Source organism: Mauremys reevesii, linkage group 4 (assembly GCF_016161935.1).
Source record: "Mauremys reevesii isolate NIE-2019 linkage group 4, ASM1616193v1, whole genome shotgun sequence".
Lineage (NCBI taxonomy): Eukaryota > Metazoa > Chordata > Testudines > Geoemydidae > Mauremys > Mauremys reevesii.
Window position 1 is genome coordinate 72,342,503 of NC_052626.1, and position 18,101 is coordinate 72,360,603.

At 51.2% G+C, this 18,101-nt stretch overlaps 1 protein-coding gene across 2 annotated transcripts; it reads right to left on the bottom strand.

Moving 5' to 3' along the window:
- Positions 1-2,463: 2,463 nt before the first annotated feature.
- Positions 2,464-17,620, bottom strand: F2 (coagulation factor II, thrombin). 2 transcript variants are annotated; one of them, XM_039538313.1, is made up of 14 exons: positions 17,350-17,620; positions 15,955-16,118; positions 13,113-13,137; positions 12,867-12,917; positions 12,261-12,366; positions 11,991-12,127; positions 8,590-8,892; positions 7,996-8,097; positions 6,746-6,872; positions 6,020-6,187; positions 5,489-5,662; positions 5,072-5,250; positions 3,226-3,296; positions 2,464-2,756 (listed from the first exon to the last, which is right to left on the bottom strand). In XM_039538313.1, the coding sequence occupies exons 1-14, from the start codon at positions 17,603-17,605 to the stop codon at positions 2,613-2,615; spliced, it is 2,007 nt and encodes a 668-aa protein (XP_039394247.1). In that variant the 5' UTR covers positions 17,606-17,620; the 3' UTR covers positions 2,464-2,612. The 2 variants fall into 2 exon arrangements, with proteins under 2 accessions (XP_039394247.1, XP_039394246.1); XM_039538312.1 differs by having other exon boundaries at positions 15,955-16,157; positions 17,350-17,517.
- Positions 17,621-18,101: the final 481 nt, after the last annotated feature.

An 18,101-nucleotide genomic window follows, 5' to 3' on the forward strand; every position in this document is an offset into this window, starting at 1 on the left:
CGATGCACTGGCCAGGTAGACAGGAAAAGCTCCGTGAACTTTTGAATTTCATTTCCTGTTTGCCTAGCATGGAGATCTGATCAGCATGGGTGGCGATACAGTCCCAAATCCAAAAAGCGCTTCAGCAAGGACCATATGGGAGATACTGGCTCTCATCGCTGTATGGGAAGGCAAATCTATTCTATCACAGCTCCATTACAGAAGATAAAATGCTAAAGCATTTGAAAAAATCTCCAGATAGAGGCCATAGCAGGGACTCAGCACAGTACTGCATGACAAGTGTAACAGAAAGCCAAAGAATCAAATGGATGCTCAGAGAGGGAGGGGGTACTGAGGACTCCAGCTCTCCCGCAGTCTCTGAAAAGAATTTGCATTCTTGGCTGAGCTCCCAATGCCTGTAGGGTCTAACACATTGTCTGGGGTGGTTCAGGGTATAGCTTGTCAATTTACCCCCTCCCCCCTGTGAAAGAAAAGGGAAAAAAAATAGTTTGACTTTTTTCAATGTCACCCTATGTCTACTGAATGCTTCTGGTAGACATGATGCTGCAGCAGTGAACAACAGCATCCCCTCCCCGGTGGCAGATGGTACAATATAACTGCTATCCATTGTCATCACCAGCCCGTAAGTGCTCCTGGCTGGCCTCAGGTGAGGTGGGACGGGGGTGCCTGGGTAAAAAGAGGAATGACTCCCAGTTATTCCCAGTAGATGGTACAGAACAGCTGGTAACCATCTTCATCATAGCAATGGGGGCCTGAGCTCCATCAGCCACCCCCCCTTCATGTCCAAAGAAAAGATTCTGTACTGCCTGGATGATGATAGCAGCTGGAGGCTGCTGCCTCCTCCTCCTCCATTTTATCTCACTAAAAAGTCAGTGTTTCTTATTCCTGCATTCTTTATAACTTCATCACACAAAAGGGGGGACACTGCCATGGTAGCCCAGGAGGGTTGGCAGAGGAAGGAAGCAATGGGTGGGGTTGTTGCAGGGGCACCCCCTAGAATGGCATGCAGCTCATCATTTCTGCGAGATCTCTGGGGCTCTGACACGGAGCAGCTGTGCTCTCTGGTTCTCTAGTACACTAGCCCCATATTCTAGGCAGGACTGACTCTATTTTTAGACAAAACATAGGAAGGGAATAACCCAGGGGGTCATTCCCATTTTTGCCTATGCGCCCCTGGCCGACCTCAGCGAGGCCAGCCAGGAGCATCCATGGTAGCAGCAGACGGTACAGAACGACTGATAACCATCATCTCATTGCCAATTTACAATGGCATGGCAGATGGTACAGAACAACTGATAACCGTCTCTGCTATCTTGCAAAGGCAAATGAATGCTGCTCTGTAGCACTGCAGTACCATGTCTGTCAGCAGCATCCAGTACACATACGGTGACAGTGACAAAAGGCAAACTGGGCTCCATGGTTGCCAAGCTATGGCATCTGCCACGGCAATCCAGGGAAAAAGGGCGCGAAATGCTTGTCTGCTGTTGCTTTCCCGGAAGAAGGATTGAGTGACGACATTTACCCAGCATCACCTGACACACTGTTTTTACATTGGGATCGCAACCCAGAATTCCAATGGGCAGAGGAGACTGCAGGAACTACGGGATAGCTACCCACAGTGCAATGCTCTGGAAATCAACACTAGCCTCCGTACATGGACGCACACCGCCAAATTAATGTGCTTAGTGTGGCCATGTGCACTCAATTTTAAACTGGTTTTGTAAAACAGATTGTATATGTAAAATCAGAATAATCCTGTAGTGTAGACACACCCTTAGATTACCTAGTGGGGGGGACAGGAGCCTAGCATCCAGCAATTGTTCTGATGGGTTTAATTACATCCCAGCAGTTGAAAAAAATTAAGTAACCTACTACCTAATCCCTTTTCAAAAATGCAACCTTTCCCTTGCAGCACAACCAACTGTTTACACTGACTACATTGTCAATTCACGAAGATGGTCAGAGAACAGGTCATTTTGTGTGTGTGCGCTTCCTCTAGCCAAGAGCCCCAGATACATAACTAGAAAAGTGCTTATTTGAAGATGAACACTGTAGGTATTTGTTTAGGGGGATTCCCATGTCTTTCACTCATAAGATACCCTTTCCTTGCAGGGATGGAGTTGGACAGCTGCCCCTTGCCTGCCTTTTGCTGAGGGTGAGGTTTTTTTTATAGTAGCATTTTAACTGCCCCATTGTAGCAGTTTAGTGTTTCCTTCTCTGAAGGCTCAGTCTAGTTGCTAGATATCAGAGGCTCTACAACTGACATGGAGCACCTGATCTTGGTTTGTAACTTTAGGCATTATCCCAGTTTTAGACAGAAGTAATGTGACTTGCTTATCTGCAGGGGCAAAGATTGGCAAGCTGACTTGTTTAATACACATGTTCTTATTAGTGCTCAGGTGCTGGGGCACTAATTACAGATTAGAGTTGGATGGAACCAAGTCCTGTTCTCAGCACTGCCAACATACAAAGCAGGCACAATTGTTGCTATACCCATTTTATTGGCAATGGTGCCAGAGAACACCTCTAGCCATTTTACTTCAGGTTCCTTAGTGTTCATAGTGCTACAAATTAAAGCAGCTGTAACCGTTGAGACGTGACAGATGCGTTCTTTATTGCCCATATTTGTTGATGGTTTTTAGCATCCATTTCTTCAAGCGGAATACATGTGTATAAAATCCGTATTTACCATCACGATCACAGCCTTCTCCCCATGAGACGATCCCCACCTGATACCAGCGGTTATCTGCTGGGCTCTTATAGAGACAGACAGGAAAATAGATTAGTGCTCTACACCGTGCTAGCCTCAAGAGCAGCAGCAGTGAGATTTGTGCCCTAGACAGCCTAGACCTCCAGCTGGGCTAGGTAGAGGTTCAACAGTGATAGCTGTAACCCAGTTGGATGGGAGCATAACAGTCCCCTGTTAGCTGGATACCCAGCTGGTGTAGATATACTCAGACAAGCTATCACTCTCAAACTCTTCACAAGTGGTCTCAGAATGCCTGAAGCTTGATCAGTGTAGAATGGGGCTGGATTTTTTCAGGATTTCTCTTCAGTCCAAAACCAGAAATAGAGCTGCTGTTTAGGTAGCTGCAGCTGCAGCCATTTGAGAGCAGCACCTCCCCACTATTACTTCAACCCTCTTAAAATTAAAGGCTTCTGCTGCAACCTCCTCTCAAAGTCTCCTATGAGCAAAGCCACCATGTTGGTGCCTGTTGCACATACCTTCATGACAAAAGGGCCCCCGCTGTCCCCCTCGCAAGCATCCCCTCTCTTGGAGTCTTCAGGACTGTATCCTACAGGAGAAGAGGCAAAGGGCTGTTTTCTCTACTTCATTTGTACCTTTAATATTACAGTGATGCTAAGTCTGGGAAATGGTATTAACAGTATGGCCCTTCCAAACATGCCCTTAACTCACCCTCTGTGTGTGTTGTCATAAAGGTACCAGCTTACTTAATTAGTATCTTTCCGCTGAAAAGCTCAAATAAAGGTGCTTTCTTATAGCCTCCTCCAACATCTCTGCAATATGTTTCCAGTGCTGCTATAATTCCATCTCCTCTCCCCTGGGTTAGTACATTGCCCCAGACTCCCATCTACTGTGATCTCCCTCCCGTGCACACTATAGCTTTGGCCTGGGATATTGTAGGTCCCTACTCTAAGTCCTAGGTTTTTTGAGCAAAATCCAGTCAGTCTTCTCACATTCATTTAATCCCCTCCCCTATTTAGTACAGGATCCAGTTGCCCTTATTTAGGATCATCCCTAGCCTTGCTGTATATTCCCCTTAAAAGACTTTTTTGCTGTTCTCACCTGATTTCTTCCTACAGCAGGGTGAACCACTGATTTTAATCCAGCCCTCAAGCGCCCAGTGGGGAGTGGGGTCAGGGGCTGCTCCACATGGCCCCCCTGGCTCCTACAGGGGAGACCACTCTGCACACTGCCCCTACTCCAAGCACCACCCCTGCAGCTCCCATTGGCCAGGAACTGCAGCCAAGGGGCGCTGCAGGGGCAATGTGCAGAGGTGCCTGGCCACACCTCCACGTAGGAGCTGGAGTAGCAACATGCTTCTGCGAGCCACTTGAGATAGGAGTGCTGGCTCCAGGCGGCGCCTAAGCCCACCCTCCAAACCTCTCCATCCCAACCCAGAGCACCCTCCTGCACCCACATCCCCAGAGCCTGCACCCCTTCCCATGCCCCTGCCCTCCAAACCCCTCAGTCCCAGCCTGGAGCACCCTCCTGCACCCCACACTCCTCATCCCCAGCCAGAGCCCACACACCACCCCCCTTCAGCCCCAATTTTGTGAGTATTCTATTCCCCCCTCTGGCCAAAAAGTTTGCCCACCCCGTCCTATAGTATTAGTATCACCACTGCTAGGGTCAGGGCTCTCTGCTGCAGCTCTGGAACAGCCTCCCTCTATTTTCGTTATCTAAAAGTGTTTCCTTGCCTCCAAGTGCTGCAGGCTCTGCCCTCAGCTGGTGCTATTTAACACTAATGTTTTCAGTAATGCAAGTTGAATGAAGCACTATGTAAAACAGTACTATGGCGTAAGCTGGCTCTGGCAGTCACTCCCTCACATTCAGTATCCTAGGTATTGACCACTAGTACAGCCAAGCTCTCAGAATCCCGTAATGCTAGACTCTGCTAATTATGTACATTTACAGGAAAGCCCCATTCTATCTCATCTCTCACAACCAGCTGATGCCCAAGAGTCTTATTCATGGCTCTCAAGTCTTCATCCCTAGGGTAACCAGATGGCCCAATTTTATAGGGACAGTCCTGATTTTTGGGTTTTTTTCTTATGTAGACTCCTATTACCCCCCAACCCCATCCCGATTTTTCACATTTGCTCTCTGGTCACCCTGTTCATCCCTACATAGGTTGGGGATTCCAGAGGCTCATTCATGCCCTGGGCATACTATTTCTTTAGGATAGATCAAAGTTTACTGGGCAGTAATTAGGCTAAGTGAGCCCTTGCATTATGGCACATGGTACTGAGAGCAACTTTGCCCCCTGACCCATCCATCACTGCCCGCCTGTGCAGCAGTTAGCTCTGCACACCCAGCAGCACTTACCTGCACAGAACATGTTGTCAGTGAGTTTGATGTTAGTGGATGCCTTGCAGGTATCCTGGCTGACTATGGGGAGGTTCACCTGTTGCAGAACTGAGGGCAGTGCAGCGGTGCCAGAGCTCCAGGTCTCATACAGATTTCCCCATCCAGATACCCGCCCTTTGAATCCTGTCAGCATCAGGCTGCAGGAAGAAGCAAGGTTAAAGCACATGGAAATATTACATGTCACCCTTATAGCCTAGCACTCCCCAGCCTCTGGAGGGGCACCTCATCAACTGGCTCACCTATTGCAAACCAGCACAAAAGATGCATCCTGCTTTTTCCTAGGGCTTTCCTGATACTTCATGTAGACCCAAAGGAGACATTTGCAGCCCTGCTCCCTGGGGTTCTGGAGCTGCTTTCTCCCTCCAGCCTCCTCACCTCTGCACCAGCTCCCTGGTGGGCAGGCAGACAGGGTGGATGTAGTCGCTGAAGACTATGGGTTTCTTCAGGAGCATCAGTGCAATGTCTCGGTCCAGGTTCTCTTTCCAGTTGTACTTGGGATGGATGATGATTTTATCCAGCATGGCGATTTTCTCTGTGTTCCGCTCGTACCTGAAACAATTCCAACAGAAGGAGAGAAGTGACTGTGCAGCAGCAACAGCTATGAGCTCTGGGGGCTGCTGGCCCTCTGGCTGGCTTGCAGCACCATCCTTCTCACAAGGAAGAGTGGCCCTGGGAGGGGTGCAAACTGCCCTCCCTTTCACTTTAGACTCGGGGATCAGCAGAGCCTCAGTGAGTGGCATCTCCATGGGAACCCACTATAACCTGGGGAAGCACCTGACAGTCTGGTTTGCCATGGGGGTTCCCATAATGCCAGATGACATTCTCTCTAGACCCCAACTTTATTCTCCCACTACACTCAGGGGACTCCCATCTGCTTTCCCCTCCCTCCCCCATTCAAGTTCTTACTTTGTTCTCTGGTGCTTCCCAATCCGCACCAAGATGTCATCTGTGGTGAAGTTCTTGTCCCAGGGTGGGTAAAAGAGGCAGTGGGCAGCAGTAAGGACCCAGCGGTCACTGATGAGGCTGGCACCACACAGCAACTCCTGTGGACTCTTCCTAAAAAGCATCACCTGCCTGGGATGGGAAGAGAAAATGAGAGATTTACCCAGGGCACTGGTTCAGCTGGCTGCATGCTCTTGCGTGCCTTGCAGGAACAGCAGTTTGGCATGACCAGGGAAACCTGCTCTCACTGCCCCAGGAGACCATGACAGCACTCCCCTAGCATGAGTCAGGTCTAGTCCTTAGGACCCTGGGACCTGGAACTGAGGATGAGTATTCTCCTTGCAATCCTATCTGAAGGGTACTTTTCCCCTGCCACTTTCCCCCTCTAATTAGACTTCTAATCCCTGCCATGGCCACCAACAGAGACCTGTGCCTGCAGGACTGGAACGAGTAGGATGAGGGTGAAACACACAGTCTGCAGAGTGCTTCCCTTTCCATGGCAGCCATGCATTTGGCCCCAAAGGAGAGAGGGCATCTCTGTCCAGCTGTAGTAGTGCTGCCAAGTCAGCCCCCAGAAGGGGCTATGAGTAGAGGTGGTGCTGGCTGAATACACCATGCCAGCTGACAGACTCCTGATTTCCCTTGGTCTAAAAGGAAAGACTGTAGAGAAACTGCAGCAACAGTACTTACCAGGGGGCACTGCCAACTTCTGCATTTTCCCCCTTTACAATCCGGCCCCCAATGTAGGATGCCAACAGCTCCTGCTCACTCTTATCAGAAATCTTTTTCTTCTCAAACAGGGGACGGGTGCCACAATCTGAAAAACCAGGCAGCCTGTCTCTGTTACTCTACCTGATTTGCAATGCAGGAGACCTGCTCTACAGACAACAACATGCTTGACTGGGAGGAATAGTAGCTGCCTAATTTTTAGGGTTACCACCTCGCTGGTATCTGACTGGCCTGGCTGGTTTTTTTTAATGAATGTGCCAGTTACCAGAAAAATAAATGTAATCTGCCTGGTTTCTTCCATATGGGTCTAAAGATTTACATTATCACCACACTACACTGGGATATCTAATGTTAAAAGTTTGTGTGTCCAGCTACCAGTACTGCAGTGTTCCCACTTCCACAGTTTAAGCAACAACAAATCAAAACTGTTGAAAATATAACAGCTGCCTGCCCCACAACACGCAAGCACACTGCACGTGCGAGAGAGGGTTTGAGTACTGCAGGAGTGAGGAGACATGCAAGGCATATTAAATAATGGAAGATCAGGGCGATGGTGTGAGTGATCCTACTACTCCCCTTCCCCCCAATAAAAAAAAATAAAGCTCACATCAGAAACTGCACATTCAGTGACAACTGGCTAAATGAAACAGACTAAAGGCTGGCTGGCAAAATTTGCTGATAAAACAAACACCCATTTGTTATTGATGATGTTCTCCCTCTAGATACTATAAGTGGCTGTTGAATGGGGGGGTTGCGGAATTGCCTTGTAGTGGGGGTTGTGGCAGGCTTGCCTTGGAGGTGGGAGGGGGAGGGAGTGCTGATTTTTTTGCATTTCAAAAGACAGTAACCGTACTCATTCTCTGTTGTGCTCTTTGCTGGGAGAGGCTGGGACTGGAAGATCTCCCAAAGCCAGCAGTCTTGCACCTTCTCCTACAGCATTTCTTGCTCTGAACCAGGGCTGAAGTAGCAGGGATCTCCCCATTGCACCTCCGGCTGGGGAAAGCTGGGACTGTAAGGACTGAGGGCTTCCTCATAACCGGAGTCTAGCTTTTTAGACAGAACCTAAAGCAGTTTTAGCATCAACTTCTGCTTTCAGCAGTAGGCATTTAAGAGGCTTTATTCCCCCTGAGGAACAATGCATTGTGGGAAGGAGCTGCAGCTTCTGCAGCACTTTTGGTCCTATGTTTGTGCCTCCTGGGTCCTTTGCTCACCTGCTTCACCTGAACCAAAAGTCTTAACATCAAAGAAGGTTTGGTGCTCTTGGGTAATGGTCCGCCCTGCTATTACGTCGTCCATCTCATCCAAAGGCCTTGCTGAGAGAGAGAGACAGATGTTGAGAGGCAAAGCTCCAACGTTTTACATAGGACTTCAGAAGTGGCACCATCCCTCCCAACACGTAGTGGGGTTGGTGGAAATATTGCTTTTTTTAAGCAAGACCATTGGTTCACAAATTCTTCCCAACCTCTGGCCAACAGGTGAACTAATAAGCACCATCCAGTTAGCTGGAATATGGGAGCACATATTGAGGTGATGCAGGGGGATGGGGATGTCAGTCAATAAAGGGCTCCTCAAACCTCAGGCATAGTCTTACATGTGTACACATATACCATGTGACCCACACATGCATGACTTAATGTAAACAGATGAATCCCATATATGTAGCCTCCCATGAGGCTGTGGCCCACCCACTCCTCACCACAAGGTCCCTTCACCACAGTACTGTATCCTCCTGGCTACTGTGAATTTCTCCCACCCTGCAGGCCCAAGATCCCCATAGCCGCCCCATACCCACTGAAGCGCCTCACCACAGTAGTGCAGGTCACAGTACTCAAAGGTAGTATTTGGATGATGCACATAACACCAAACACCTTCATCATCCCCATCAGGATTCCGGCAATAATTCTCCACCAGCTTCACTTCTGGGAGAAACATAGTTCCATGGGACAGCTCCTTTGCCTTGTCTGAGGCCCATGGCAAACACTTGGCCCCAGAGACGGTGACAGAGCGATTCCCATTGTAAAGCAGCCCTTTGTCTGTTTCACATGGCTCCTGTGTTTTGTCCAGTGGAGGAGTCCGGGGAATAAATGGAACTGTGGTCTTGTCCTGACCTGAGAGAGAAGGAGCAAGACAGCCGTTATCAGACTCATGGCCCTGCAGTGGGAAGTGCTGGTGTCTGGCTACAGACCAGATTCCAGCAGGCCCCAGAGCACTTCACTATGTCCCATCACTCCACTATGTCTGGGAGTCCCCACCCTGAATCCCATGGGATACCCCACACAGCCCAGGAGCCCCCGCCTCACCAGTGAGGCACCTGGGGGTGCTGTGTCACTCAAAGTAAAATGAAGCAGACCTTTATCCCACTTCTCTGTGCCATTCCCAGATGTTAATGGCACTTCAGTGTGTTTGCATTTTCAGGGAAAGGCTCCCTACAAGGCAGTTACATTGATGCCCCAGGCACTTCCTGTGGGAAATGGAGTGACCCAGCCCCAGCCTTCTCTGCTCCCTTGGCTCCCAGGCTTTTTTTTGGGGGGGGGGGGAACCACCCCCCAGCACTCGCTGGCAGCATGGCTGGGAGCGGAGCAGGCTGGGGCCGGGTCAATCTACTTACAGGTGAGTGCAGGCCCGACTGCTCCTGAAGTCCTCAGGAGAGTGGGGGCAGGGCTGGGGCGGGGAAGAGGCAGAGCAGGGGCAGGAGCAGCACACAGCTGCCCTACGTAGCGGCGTACTTTGCGTATGGGTAAGGACAGCCCTGTATGGAGGGTTACCCAAGAAACCACTTACAGTTCTAAGCTAGAGCTACCACAGCCCTCCACTCCTTTGGAGCACATGGGGAGATAGCCCTTCGCAGTCATGTGCAGCCAGCTTCCAAACCGCAGGCCCCCTCAAAACATTTCTGCCTCAGCCAATGAGGCATAAAATATTCTTCACAGCCCCAAGTCCATTAGTTCTGTTCTCATCCTCTCACAGGTCTCGCCTGGTGGCAAGTCGTGGGGAGCAGGGCTCCAGTTTCCTGGGGCAGGCAGGCAGGCAAACACCAGGAGAGGTACTGTGCAGCTGTAGCTTGGCTTCACCCTCCTTTCGTTCTCCTCATGTAGTACTGGAGCCCCAGTGTTGGCAGCTGCTGTGACAGCAGCAGGCACATCTGTGATATCGTAGCTACCTGAGCGAGCAGCAGCAGGGTCAAGCCTAGGTTCTGAGAAGCTGCCCCTCCCTGGTGTAGCCAATTCCTGTCCGGCATGAGCAACCAGGGCACCATCCATGAAGGGAAATGATGCTTCTCTAATGTGCTAGTCTCTGAGCACGTAAGCAAGATGATGGCTAAGACAGAGTCAGCTAGTAAAAGCCTCTGCCATGGGTCAGAAACTGGCCAAGGAGCAGAGAACAGCACAGGGACAAGTGGCCGAGTCTCCCCCAGCAAAGGGGGACAGTGGCATTTAAAAAAATATATATTCCCATACTCTTATTCCTAGTTTCAGCCTTGAAAGCTCCCCTATCAGAAGGGCTGCCATCGCCTACTGTCAGCAGGGCCGATGCCTGGCACAACAGCTGCCATTTCCTGACAGACTCTGCATGTGGACTGCTCCTAGCGAGATGGCTATCACATCTCATTGTGTTCAATGAGACAGAGGCCAGGCTGCTCTCAAGGAAGATGGCTGCCACTCTAGAGGGAGCTAGAGAGGACACTAGGGAGAGGAGCTGGGCTAATGAGGTGCAGGGGGCTGCAGCCTGCACAGGGGAGACTAAGTGGATGTCTAGAGGGTGCAGCAGCCTGTGGGAGAGCGGGGGGCAGAGCACAATGGGGGGCACAGCTGCCAAGTGAGGGAGGGGCAGGGAGAAGGACACAGCGCTGCCAAGGCTGGAGAGTGCTTCATGCATCACCTGCCTTTGGCCAGGGCCCAAGCCCTTCTGCCAACCCCTCATGTTTCAGCTCTGCCTGAAGTAAAACCCTCTCTGATTGGCTGCCTGCCCCACCTCCTGGGGAAGCTGGCAGAGCTATCCCCTCAGGACCCGCCCGCCCCCATGCCAGTCTCACTGGAGGGGAGGAGGGAGCAGAAAGAGCCCAGCAGCTCTGGGTGGCTCTGCTCCCCTCCTGTGAGCAGTGGGAACAGCAGGGTTCCTCTGCACCTTCCCCCTCCACTCTCCCTCCCTACAACACCTGGCCTGGGAAGAGGGAAGGGCGAGGAATACCTGGAGCTGCAGGAACAGATGTGAGGCTGGCAGATGTGGAGCGGAGAGCTCCTGCAGCGAGGTGCCAAAAATCACCTTAATCAAATTTGGGACCATTGGTACCACCTGTTGTCACCCTCCCACACACTGGAGGGGGCAGGAATTTTAAACAAAAAACCCAAAACCTATATTGTGTTTTTTGGTCTCTTTCTATAACATGATTTTGGAACCTTTGGGGCTGGCAATACTGAGAATAGCAGTTTCCCATCCTCTCGGTGATGAGAGGATAAGCGGAGGTCAAGCAGTGAGTGAGTGAGTGTATGTGTGTGTGTGTTTTGAACCTGAGAGGATCACACACAAATAGGGGAGGGATGGTTTTGCCATAACGGTTACTTAAAAAAACAGAAAGTAGGCAAAAAAAATATGATTTATTCATTCCTGATTTATGAATGCCTGAGGCTGGCAGCAGTGATGCAGCTGCTGCAAGGCTCTAGGGGGCACAACATTATTTAGAGTCGGGGTCGGCTCCAGCTTTTTTGCTGCCCCAAGCGGCGAAGCGGGGTGGGGAGATAAAGCTGTGATCAGCGGCTCTTCGGCAGCAGCTCTACCACGCTGCTTCATTCTTCGGCGGTAATTCGGCGACGAGTCCTTTGCTCCAAGAGAGACTGAGGGATCCGCCGCCGAATTGCTGCCGAAGACCCGGACATGCCGCCCCTTTCCACTGGCTGCCCCAAGCACCTGCTTCCTTTGCTGGTGCCTGGCCGGCCCTGTTTAGAGTAGCGAAGAATAGTAACGATTGAGCACTTCAGAGGGACCTAAGCAAGCTAGGTGAATGGACAGCACAATGGGGAGCCCTCTCCAGCTCAGTGTGCATTTGCCTTCCAAGCCATAGCTCCGCCACCCATTCCCACAGGACTCCTCCCTCCCGCACCCATTCTCCACAGACCCTCCCCTTTCTTGAGGTCCATAGTATCAGCATTAGAGTAAATTCTTCCCTCCCAGGGAGCGGGGTATCTCAGGGCCCAGTGGCGAGGCTCACCACACACTGGAACAGCACACTCCTCCCGTCGCACTGTTGGGTCTCGGGTGTAGCACCAGGGGCCATTTGGGTTGTTGTCTGGGTTTCTGCAGTAATTCTTGGTGAGATTGGCATCCAGATGGGTGGTGACGTTAAACCTATGAGAAAGGAGTGATGAGGTAGCTAGCAGCCTAGAGTACCCCTCCAATCAGGGTTGTGGTCTTCCTCACAACCTAGCTCCTCCAACCAGAGCTGGGATTTAGTGTGTGTTGAAGAGGATTATGGACTTACTCAGGTCTGTGAGGGAATTTGCTTGTCCAGAACTGACATTCAATCCCCGACTTGGTGACAGAAACTGTCCCTCGATAGTTCTGCCCACTTCCTGAGACACAGTTTCCTGCCAAAGTCCCAACAGAGGGTAAGTCAGACCCAGAGGGAAATCAGAGGCATTATTTTCATGGAGTCCATAGGTACCAGCCTATAAATCCCTGACTTGGGTTCTCACATACATGCACAGACCCACCTTAAACAAAGTTTACCCCCAGATCATCCTGATGGACTTCACTTCTGTATCTCAGTGCCTTGATTTGGAGCTGGGAATAGCAGTGAGGAACTGGCTCCTCACTGGAGCTGGCGGCAGCTGGGCATCTATCCTATGCTATTCCAAGGGGGAATCCAGGGTTTTTGGGATGTTAAAGAAACGTGTTTGTGGGGGATCAATATGGCAGGAAAGTCTAGGGGGCTCTGCCTCCCCCTCTAAGTGCTGTTGCTCCCCCTGATATTGTCCATCTGACGACCTCACCGCTTCTTTAGAATTTCCTCCCAAATTGTGCTGGGAGCAGGTTTCCAGGAACTCACCATCTCCAGTGGCTCATGAGGTCTCCAAGCCCCTCTTACCTGCCAAACACTCATCCAGTGCTGTCCTGAGCTTCCTCTGGGATTCACATTCTAACAAATAAGAGCAAGAAACCTGTCAGGTCAAAGGCTCTCCAATGAGCACTGCAGCTCAAGTCAGCATAACATATGAGAGGATAGAGCCCTGGGGAGTGGGCCCTGCTAACGAAGCTAGGGAGCCAGCTCTTTGGGGTACAGCAATACAGCCTGTGCGACATCAAAGCATTTGCAGGACTTGAACCAACTTACCCCTGTATTTCCTCCAGAATTCATCCTGCAAAACAAATGCAAACACTTAGGATCCGAGTAATGGAGCCTCAGCCCTGCCTGAACTTCTGCAATTCAAACCAAAGCCAGACACCATCTCGGTAAGAGAATGTCCCTTCTTGGCAAACAGGGAGCAAATTCTGGCCCTGCTGAGATCAAAGATACTGGAGCACAACAGAGAGAAAGTGACACTGAGTCACATGCTTTCCTTCAAATTCTGGGGCTACCTATCCTATCACAGCCCTGCCCCAATGGAGGCCGTTTGAAAGCAGCCCATTTCACTTCTGCCTGACCTATCTCAGCATCACCAGTTTCCAGCTGTCAAATCCTCTTCAAGCAGAATACTGCCTTGAGAACTACCCCACTTGGGGAGTAGCAGGGGACTGGAGACAAAGCATTTCAGGTGGGGAACACTGGCAGTAATGGCCTTTCCTGTGGTCAGCTGCCTTCCCTCTCCATTCTGGGCTTGGGGTGCCTAAGTTTACATCAGCCAGCCACAAACTCCTCTTTGCTTCCATCCCTGCAGGGTCAGGCACCAGTGGCAAGCATTAGCTCTATGATTTATATTACACTAGTATCCCAAATGTGCTGGGTGCTGCCTAGACATGTAGTAATGGACAATCCTTGGTGCAAAAACCTTCTAAACCGGAAAGACAAATAACTGACAAAGCTTGGGGGCAAGGGAAACATCATAAGCAAAGGAGTCAGGGGCTGATTGGTAGCAATCTTGTACAGACTTATCTACAAGGCGTGTTAGTCCTTGCTAGAAGGGTATACATTCTAGTACACACTAGCATGTTGCACACTAACTGGCTTGTGTGGACCCTGCTAGTGTGTACTAAGAGCGTGCATAGGGTTGCCAGATGTCCAGTTTTTGACCGGAATGCCTGGTCAAAAAGGGATCCAGGCGGTGCTGAAGTCCGGTCGGCAGCGCAGCATGGCTAAGGCAGGCTCCCTGCCTGCTCTGGCTCCATGCAGCTCCTGGAAGCCGCTAGCATTTCCCTCCGGCTCCTAGGCGGAGGTGCAGCCACAGGGGCTCTGCATGCTGCCCCTGCCCTAAGTGCCGGCTCCGTAGCTCCCATTGACTAGGAACCATGGCCAGTGGGAGCTGTGGGGGCAGCGCCTGCAGAGCCCCCAGGGCCACGCCTCCTCCTAGGAGCCGGACATGCCGGTCACTTTTGGGAGCCACCTGAGGTAAGTGCTGCATGGATCCCTGGAGCCTGCATCCCTCACCCCCTACCACACCCCAGCCCTGAGCCCCCTCACACATCCGAACTCCCTCCCAGAGCCTGCACCCCCTCCCTCCCGAACCCTTTGGCCCCAGTCCAGAGCCTCCTCCTGCATCCCAAACTCCTCATCCCCAGCCCCACACCAGAGCCCGCACTCCCAGCAGGAGCCATCACCCCCACCCCTGCACCTCAACCCCCAGCCTGGAGCCCACATGCACCCTGAACCCTCATTTCTGGCCCCACCCCAGAGCCCATACTCCCCTTCCACAGCCTATCTCCCTGCCCAGAGGCCTCAGCCCAGAGTCCGCACCCCCAGCCAGAGCCCTCACCCCCTCCCACACTCCAACCTCCTGCCCAGCCCAGTGAAAATGAGCAAGAGAGCAAGGATGGGGGACAGCGAGTGATGGAGGGTGGGGGGATGGAGTGAGTGGGGGCAGGGCAACGATGTTCGGTTTTCTGCAATCAGAAAGTTGGTAATCCTAAGCGAACATTAATATAGTCCTGTTTCAAAGGTGCACTAGGGAACTTTAGTGCACACCATCATGGGCCAGCTAGTGTGTTACACACTAGCTCACACTAGAATTTACACCCTTCTGGTGTGGACTAATGCAGCTTGTAGGCAAGCCTGTAGTTTCACTTATTTTATATATATATATAAGCTATGGCATAACTAGATATTTTCAGGCCTGTTTTGTTCTGCTGAATGCTCATTAGTCTCAATTTAAAAGCAAATGAAAGACAATTGAGCAAGCTTTATTTAACTGGCTTAAAAATTGAAAATAGGCCCAGATCCCCACAACATGCATGTGCTCCATTGGGATCAGCAGGAGCCAAGAAGCAAGCATGCGCTCTGTTTGCAGGATAGGGGCTGTGGCCGTTCGGAAGTCTTGCTTTTGTATTAACCCTTATTTGCTTAGTTAGTTAGATGTTTAAAATCTCTGCCTTTTTTTTATTTGAGGTCCCCATCTTGCAATCAGACCTAATAACTCCAACCCCTGGGGCTCTGCCCAGCTTGTACTTTAACCTAGGCCTAATTCCTGTGCACTCTTACCTGTTTTCAATTAATTTTTCATTTTTAGAATATTTTGCTCTTCCCTGTATCAACTAAGATTTCCTTGTACAGACCTTTCCCAGCTGTCTTGCACCTCGCCCCCAGCACATACACATTTACACTCATTGTGATGCTCATTTTTAACATAGAACTAAATATACCCAATTTCCCTCAAAGTAACCTCTTACCCCCAACCTCCACCTAGCTGCATTTTCCAACCCCCCCTCCCAGTAATGAGGATGGGGCTTGGCAGGCACCTCCCTAGAGTTTTCCCTCTTGCTCTGTCAGACAGGATGGCTCCCAGGACTGTAAGGGTGCTGCCACCAGAACCTCTCTGACCTTTCAGGAGAGGAAGGTAGTTCCTGCCCCAATTAGGAAATATGCCACAGAACCAAAGTCATTCCTTGAAGGGGGTCTGGGAACACACTGGACCTCACCTTGGCAGCCCCTTGATGAACCCTTTAGAAGCTATGATCCTCGACTATCTGGTCTCTCCTCATGGTACCCATATGAAGGAACATTTCCTGGGAGTGGCTGTACATACCGTGCGAACAGTGGACTCGAGGGCTTCATAGGCCTCCTCGTAGCTACATTTCTCTTCTAGACACTCCCGTTCCAGGTTGCCTTTGAGCATCTCTTCCAGGAATCCCCTGTTGGCACGTCGCGGGCGCTTGAGCAGGGAAAGCGCTTGCTGCTGCCCAAGGAAAACTACCAAACCAGAACACTGACCAGTCACTCGACACAGAGCTGGGAGAGAACCGTTTCCTTGGCAGGCTCTGCATGTCTGGTCATGGGTCTGAATCAGTGAACACACACAGCCAGCGAGCCTCTCCTACTGCCTCACCTCTAGTGGAATACAGGGGATGAAAGAGGCCCAATGGGACCTATCCAGTTCACCCTAAGGCCCCATGCAGGATTAACCTCCCTGCAATCTGTGAGCTAAGGCTGTGGCCAGTCCTAGATGCCCCAATGGCTGGGGCCTCCACCCCTTCCCTGTACATTTCCTTCGGCAAGGCCACTCCACTAGTTCACTACTGGGCCAAAGTCTGTCTGCTTGGAGCATCAGCACTCACTGGCTTTGTACTGCCACATACTGGCAGCTGTTTCTCTCACTCTGGTGTGTATCTTTTTGCAATCCCAGCTCAGTGGGATATGCTGGGAAATCACTTCCATCTGCCTGTTCAGAGACCCTGACTTCCAACCTAGCTTCAGCCTTCTCCCATTCCTCTGCATAGCAGTGGGGAGAGGAGACTGTCAGAAAGTCCTATCTGAGGGGACCCTGCCCCCACATCAGGGAGAGACAGGAATGAGGGAGCAGAAGCCCTAATGGGGAACAAAGGAGGAGCACCAGGAACAGGGACACAGTATATTGCATATGCCTGGGAGTGAGATAGGGCCTAGCCTGTACTACGTGTTGTTCGGACAGCCAGAGGGGCAAAGGCAAAGTGGAGAACAATAGCCGCCCTCTCCCCGCATAAATAAAGCAGGTCACCAAGAGAAAGTGAGTCCCTGGCCCAGGAAATGCCACCTGTGGCCAGCACAAGACGCAGCACTGATTAAGATACCCCTTCCCTCCGCCCAGGTTCATTCATGCTCCAAGACAGGGGGCTTTGAAATATACAGTCAGAATAACCCAACACAATCCACTGAACTGTAGTAGCCAGCCACTCTCCCCACCCCATCCTGCTCTTTCCCCAGAATCTGGGGACTGCTGCTTCTCCCTACACAGCAACAGGGAAGCCCTGCGTGCTCTCGCCCCACTTCTTAGCAAGCTAGTGCCTACTATCTTAGCTGGAACAACCCCCTGGCCACTCCAGGGACTGTCAGCCCCTCATACAGGCTTCTCCTTCCAGCTGCAGCTTGGGAATGAACAGTCCCATTCGTTTTCCTCAGCCTCCCATCACCCCTGCCCTTCCCTCGATACTCAATGAGCCCTTACCCCTGTCATGGCTCAGCACGAGGTGCAGAAGGCAGAAAAGGAGCAGGCTGCTCAGCACTCTGACTCTCCTGTGCCTCATGGTATATGCCTCAGCTGCAGGGGAAATGAAGAGGGAGCAGGACAAGAGAAGTCCCAGCCCTGTCTGGGTTAATGTTGAACCAACATGAAGAAATAGGACCCAGGAGGTCAGGGTGTGTGGTGTGTCAGGGACAGCTGTCCCTCCTCCACTTGGCTTCTCTCCCTCCCCTTCGTGCATTTTCACTTTCAACCATTTTACTGGTCTGAGCAGCACAATAAAACAACAATTATACTACCTAGCTCTGCTATAGCGCTGTCATAACCATCATCACACTGGGCAGGTCAAACACTTCAAAGACGAGTTACTGCAGCCTCATAACTGCCAGGAGGTCACAGATGGGGAAATGGAAGCAGATGGAAAGAGAAGGATGCTCCCAGGCACACAGTGAGCCAGCAGCAGAGCCAGAAGAGCCCAGCCTACCTTGGTGAGGTCACTGCTAGATCAACAGAGCTGAAACAATTTCTCCCAAGCCATCTTTGCTCCCACCTTGCCCCACCACTTCCCTGGCACATGGGCTATGTCTACACTATGAACTATGAGTGTGATTCTCAGCTCACTTACACATACTCACGCTAGCTCGAGGAGAGCTAGTGCGAGTATAAATAGCAGGGTAGCTATGGTAGCACGGGTAGTGGCTGCATGGCTCTGACATGCTGAGTACTTGCCCACAGGG